The sequence below is a fragment of the Stegastes partitus genome, unplaced genomic scaffold, assembly GCF_000690725.1.
Source record: "Stegastes partitus isolate 25-593 unplaced genomic scaffold, Stegastes_partitus-1.0.2 Scaffold598, whole genome shotgun sequence".
NCBI lineage: Eukaryota > Metazoa > Chordata > Actinopteri > Pomacentridae > Stegastes > Stegastes partitus.
Genome location: NW_007578329.1, coordinates 77199 through 83583, shown reverse-complemented (window position 1 = coordinate 83583; position 6385 = coordinate 77199). Strand labels below are relative to the sequence as shown.

General features: G+C 44.3%; 1 protein-coding gene across 1 annotated transcript in view; it reads right to left on the bottom strand.

Annotated features, from left to right (window-relative positions):
* Positions 1 to 1434: 1434 nt before the first annotated feature.
* The window catches only part of dipk1c (divergent protein kinase domain 1C), a 47301-nt gene continuing 42350 nt past the window's right edge, over positions 1435 to 6385 (bottom strand). The window contains exons 8-9 of the mRNA XM_008289188.1: positions 5919 to 5993; positions 1435 to 5534 (exon numbers count right to left, since the gene is read on the bottom strand). Of these exons, the coding sequence (XP_008287410.1) occupies positions 5316 to 5534; positions 5919 to 5993 (294 nt within the window). The 3' untranslated portion in view covers positions 1435 to 5315. The remainder of the gene's footprint in view (positions 5535 to 5918; positions 5994 to 6385) is intronic.

The following is a 6385-nucleotide window of genomic DNA, read 5'->3' as shown; positions in this document are numbered from 1 at the left end:
TCACCACAAACTGAATGTACAGCAGATGCGCCGTCCTCTGCCGTCCAGCCACGTCCCATGGGCGTTGGGCCTTCGCTTTGAGTTTGCGGCCTTGTTTTTGCAGCGTGTGTCGTTGTGGAAGCGAACCGGTGGAGCGCCGCCAGGCCGAGCTGAGCCAGCAGAGCTCTGGAGGATTTCCAGGTGAAGCTGTTTCCAAAAAGCTGCTCTTTCCGTCTTAAATGTCAAGGAATCAGTCTTAAGTGGAGCTAATGCACATCAGGGCCTCCTTCACATCTCGGCACCAGTAATATGAGGCCTCAGCAGGCTCAGTTACGCAAATAATGATCCAGCTTTTAGAGGAAAGTCCACTCTGGGTTTAGAAACACAGAGGAGAGTCTGGGTTGTTGGTTTGCTTTTTTGCTTTTATTAGCATTTGCTCGCGTCCAAGTTTGTTTCCGACCCGTTGGGCTTCTTTTCAAAAACTTCATGGTATTAACCCTCTGGAGTCCAAGCTGGGGGGTTTTTTTGTTGTTTTTTCTCCTTTCCTGTTCATTGCAATATAAAGTCCTGCACCGCAATGGAAACACAAAACCTACGAGTAGTAGAGAGAACAAAGCCAATAAACCTCCCAAAGCGTCCTGGAATCAACATGAACACCGATTCAAAGCACCCACGGTCGTTCTAACAGTGGAAAATTTAAAAAGTGACTCTAAATGCTATAAATATTGACTTATTTTTGCTTTTTAATTAGTTTGTCTGCTCTGTATAGACGCTGCCTGCAGTTCAGTGGAAAACTCAGATAAATTCTTGATGATTGCATTTCAGTTGCAGAGGACAGAATTTTCTGTTCTCACCGAATCTCATTTGATCAAACAGCGAGTTTTCAGGCGAATATTTAGACGATTTCCATTAAAAGTCACGATTTGAAGCTCCGGTTTGGGACCAGTGGGAAGTTGTACAATCTGATGATACAGATCATTTGTGGCTCAGATGGAATTTGGGTGAAAAAGAAAATTAAATCCACCAGCAGCAGCGTCTCCTCCGCTTTGCTGCTATAACCTCCCGTTTATGTATTTTACACGTGTATATGATTAAAACAGAGGCCCAGGAATGTCCTCTGAACTGGTGGATATTAGATTTAAACTCTGGTGGTGTCACGTTTCTCGTGTCCACATGAGTCATCGTATAAACAGGCGCTTCAGGTTTTGCACTTCTAACCTGGATGACGTCTCATCCAGACATGTTGCGTCTGCGTCCAGTCTCCTGCTGCTGCTGCTTCTCGGTTTTCTGCTTCGCTTCTGCAGAAACGCTGAAACTCGATCTTTGCGGATGTGAAAACGCAGATGTATGTTGGGGGGGAAAAACCCGCAGAGCTGGGATCCTGGTGAGGTTCTTCCTTCTACGCAGTTAAATCTGAAAAGATCTGAGAGTGGCATCAATCATCTCATCGCAGCATCAGCATGAAGGCAAAGCTCTTTATTTTCCAAAACTCTTCCTTTAAAGTCACATGAATCAGTACATTGCGTTTTATTGGACAGACAAATAATTAAATACAGACTGAGAGAATTCTATGCAATATTTTGTTTTCAAAAACAGATGAAATTAGCAGCTTCAGTCCATCAGTTATCTGCCTTCAAAGTCCTTCCACCGTCTGGAATGACTAAATACAGGGAGGCTGAGTCGTTTCTTTAGGTCTTAAACCAAAGTTTTCAGTCATTACTATATTTACTTATGCTCTTTACTAGATCTGTAGTGCGAAGGTGGACCGCTCCATCGGTTGGTCGCTATGTTCTCATCAAATTCTCATTGGTCGGACAATCTCAGGTGTTACTTCCATCAGGAGAAAAGCCTCGGATCAACAGATTTCCTGGATTATTCCATCCCACTTGTCAGCAGGAGGAACACACTTCCTGTGAACACCCCCACATTTTTACAGCTGTGGACTGGTCCATCCTAATGGAGACTGATAGGCCAACTTGGTCAACATGTACTAAACCTTTACCCTCATCAGACGTGTAGGAACTAGCTCTTGGGATCTGAAAACTGGTTGTAGATGTCTGGAACAGATTGTAGAGATCTGAGGACGAGTTGTGAAGGTCTTAGAAGTCATTGCAAAAGTCTGAGGTCTGCAACAAGTTGTACGGGTCTGATGACTACTGGTACATGTCTGAAACTAGCCTATAAACTGGTAAGGGCTAGGAGAGATCTGAAAGTAAGGTTTGGGGACTAGTTGTCAAGGTCTACATCTAGGCTGTATAGGTCGGAGAACTAGTCATACTGGTCTAAGGACTGATTGTAGGGATCTGCAACAAGTTGTACATGACTGGTTGGAGATGTGTGAGGAGTAGTGGAGCTTTGGAAGTAGCTATAAAGGTCTTCCAAATACTTATAAAGAATGTGTACTAGTTGTAGTCTGAGAACTAGTTGTAGAGGTCTAAGGCTAGTTGTAGATGACTGCAAACAGCTTTAAACTTTTGAGGAGTAGTTGTAAAGGTCTGATAACTAGTTGCAAAGTTCTAAGAACTAGTTGTAGAGGGCTGCGACAAATTGTGCAGATGTGAAGACTGCTTGCAGACATCTCAAACTAGCTATCGAGTTCCTGGGACGAATTGTAGATGTGAGGGCTAGTAGAGGTCTGAAAGTAGCTGTAAAAGTCCACAGACTAGTTGTAGACAATGAGTACTAGTTGTAGAGGATTGGCACTAGTTCTAGAGATCTGGGAACTAGACATAGAGGCCCAAGGACTAGTTGTAGACGGTAGGTACTAGTTGTAGAGGTTTAGGAGTTCGACATAGAGGTCTAAGGACTAGTCATAGAGATCTGAGGACTAGTTATACATGTGTGGAACTAGTTGTACAGGTTTGGATTCTACTTGTAGAAGTCTGGAACAAGCTGTAGAAGTCAGAGGACTAGTTGTAGAGGTTTAGGAACTAGACATAGAGGTTTAAGGACTAGTCGTAGAGTTCTGAGGACTAGTTATACATGTGTGGAACTAGTTGTAGAGGTTTGAATACTACTTGTAGAAGTCAGAGGACTAGTTGTAGATGTCTGTAAAGACTTGTAAATGTCTGAGGACCTGTTGTTTAAGTCTGGAACTAGTCACAGAGGTCTAAGGACTAGGTTGTCCAGGTCTGGACTCAGTTCTGAGCACTAGTTGTACAGTCTGAAGATTAGTTCTAGAGATCTGAGAACTATAAAACAAACAGGTTCAAATGGTTAAATATGCTGCTGCTGCTACTGGTTCTGTTGGTTTAGGATTCATCAGACCAGTAAGTCTGCAGGTTGAGTCTGTTTTCATCCCATGGATTAGTTGAAGCAGCTACGATTTCAGTCGACTATGCTCGTCTTCGGTCCGATGCGCCACTCTTGTGTACGTGTTAAACTGCACCTGTTGCATTTCAAATGTATGTACAACTTTAACTTACTACAGTTTCTCTTCAAATGAGAAAGATCTTTAACATCTCACTGAGACTAACTGGCCGAGTAAATGAAGGATGAATCGTAGAGGATCCATGTGCACTGGATCAACAGCATAGTCCTCTGAGGAGGAGACACTTGAGACTCTTTCTTTCTCCTCCTTCAGTCCAGCTCTGGATGTTTTGGGGTTTATTTGAGGTCTTTCCACTGCAGGAACTCGGTTCAGGCTCGAGGTTTACAGGATCTGTAAACGGCCGTTTAGCTCGTTCTGTTTCCGTCCAACAGCGTCAACCACGACGATAGCTCAGGGTTCGACCAAACGACGACAAGCAACAGCAGCTGGACGTAACACCAGTTCTACAGCCGACAAAACCAGGAAGGTCTGTTGTGTTTGTGTTTATGGTGAATTCTACTGAGAGGAAAGAAAAACTACACCTCTTGTCCCCCATTTTTTGTTCCTGTCGCATGTTTTCCTGCAATATAAAGTCCTGGTTTTTACAGAATCTGGTCACTGCAAACTGCTTTTACATATATATATATATATATATATATTTTTTTTTTAGACAAGTTCTCAAATGAGATTTTCCTGCTGGAACGACACACGACAGACGAGTCGTTGGATGATTTTTTTCTTGTTTTTACAGTTTCTGCCTCCGATAAATGAAGTAACCGTGAAAAATGCCTTTCAAACCCAGCAGCAGGTTTTAGGGTTGGGAGGTTTAACCAATCAGCTACCAGGCCTGGACACCAGCCGGTTCTTTGTTCTCCTGGATGAAGTTCTACGGGGACGGTTCTTGACGTCGTGCAGAGTTCCAGCTGCCCTTAAATGCACCACGAGTTCCTGCAGTGGAAGAGCCGCTCGCTGGGATGAAGTCCAAAAGGATCACGTCTGTTCAGGAGGTGAGCTCAAGGTCGGCCACAAAGATTTCTCTTTGTTGGAACTGAACCTGCTTTAACTTTAATGAGCAGTGGCCTGGAGAGGTTCTGTAGGTTCTGCTCTGTTGTGTTTGACAAACTGTGACAGATTTGACGTGCGTTGCTGTAAAGGCGGCGGCAGGACGGTTGGATGGCAGCCACCTGATCGTCCGTCCGTTTACCTGCAAGCACCTGGAACGAGATTTGCTTGAAACCTTTTTTTAACCATAAATGATGGATATTTAGATTGATTCATGAAGTACTTTCCAAGATCACAATAAAAATATTCTCCCACTTTGTTTCTCACACGTTGAAATTTGAGGCTGTTTGAGCGACAACGTCTCAGAACTGTTAAAGATGAAAGTCTGGGAATGACTTTTCTAATAAATAGACGGAGTGATGGACCTCTAAAACCACGTCCAGGAGTCATCGGGCATCACAGAGACCTGGTCATGGTGCCCCTACGCAGCCAACAGCTTCTCATTTTGTGCCATATCTCACCTCATCCACAGGAACAGGTTATTGGATCCGATACTGAATCAATGACACGATGAGAAATAAAACTGGTTTTTATCTGTAACGGTTCCTCAGATGATGTCCTTCAAACAGCCTCAAATTTCATTCTGGGGGGAAACGTGCAGATTGATGGGCAATTAACAAAAGACTAGCTCTTAAAGTACTAAATACATCAATCAGAGTCATCTTTCTAAATATTTTATGGATCAGCCAATCAGAGGAGGTTGAGCAGAGCTAGTTGGAATGATGTGTCCACATACTTTTGGAAGATCACCATGTTTTCTTTGGAATCAGCCTCAGTCCTCTTTGTGGATTTTTTTGTTGCTAACTTCACCCCGGTGGCTCAAACTGTGGCTCTGGACCCTGTAACGAGTCACTGGATGAGCAGTCGGGGGCGTCTCAACACCTGCCCGGGAACAACCAACGAACATCAGAGTGTTGCTCCTGGAGAAGCTTTCTTTCAGGGTCCTCATGGGTCCTTCAGCTCCTCAGAAGTTCAGAGCTGTGTGGACGTGATCTTTCCCCTCCCAGGCCCCGCCCCCTTCAGCCGAAGCCCCGCCCTCCTGGAGGAGGCGGTTCAGGATGCTGAGGAGCCGCTGATGGACGTCCCTGCGCTGTCCTCCTCCTCCTCCTCCTCCGTCCTCCTCCACCTCCTCCAGGCTCCGGTCTGTTTCCGAACACTCCTGCACGGCTCGCTGCAGCTCCACCTGGTGGGACGAGTCGGAATTTACTTTAGTTTATGAGAACCGCCAATCTTCACTTTAAACACCGTCACAATTCTCAATACAGTCTTTCTGAAGTTTTTGTTTTTCAGTGTTTAACAGGAAAACTTCAGCCGTTCATCTCCACACTAATGTCATTGGTTTGACTTTTAGCTGATTCTGCACAAGCCTGACGTGCTGATCTCCTCTGGAGCAGAAAAAACAGGCTAAAAGTTCATCTATTTTACTGAGAATTTCAAATAAAAGCCCAGTTGACTGTTAGAGATCTGTTTTTGGTTTGGGGGCTTTACTTCGTTGATGGTTCATTTCTGTCCGTACAAATGCGACACCTTTAGATCCATGAAACGAGTGAAGCAATAGGACCGGTACCTGCAGAGGAAGGCCTGCTTTGGCTCCGAGCAGCGTGGGAGAAAACCACGGCCGGAATATCTTCTCACAAATCACCTGCAGACAAAAAGAGGAAACGAAAAAAAAAGAAAGCATGAAAATTTGGATTAAGATGTGAGGTGGGAAAAAGAGACGAGTTTGACTCTCAGGTGAAGAAAAACCAACGAGTAACCTCGTCAGCCGAGGAGACGGTGGAACCACAAACCTCATCAGTGACCGTCAGAAAACAGACCTGATGTCTAACAGCTGCATCAGAAGCAAACCACCATCAAAGAGCATCATTCTCTAATATCTGTCATGTCAACAAACCCCAAACCTTGTTCTCCTGGCCTCGATCTGAAATAGGTCGTTCAAAGATGATTGGTAACAACTGATATCAGGTTTGTCAGATTGAAGAGACAAAAAGGCAAAAAAGTGAAGAAAAAAAAAGATTAATGTGTAAAAAAAAA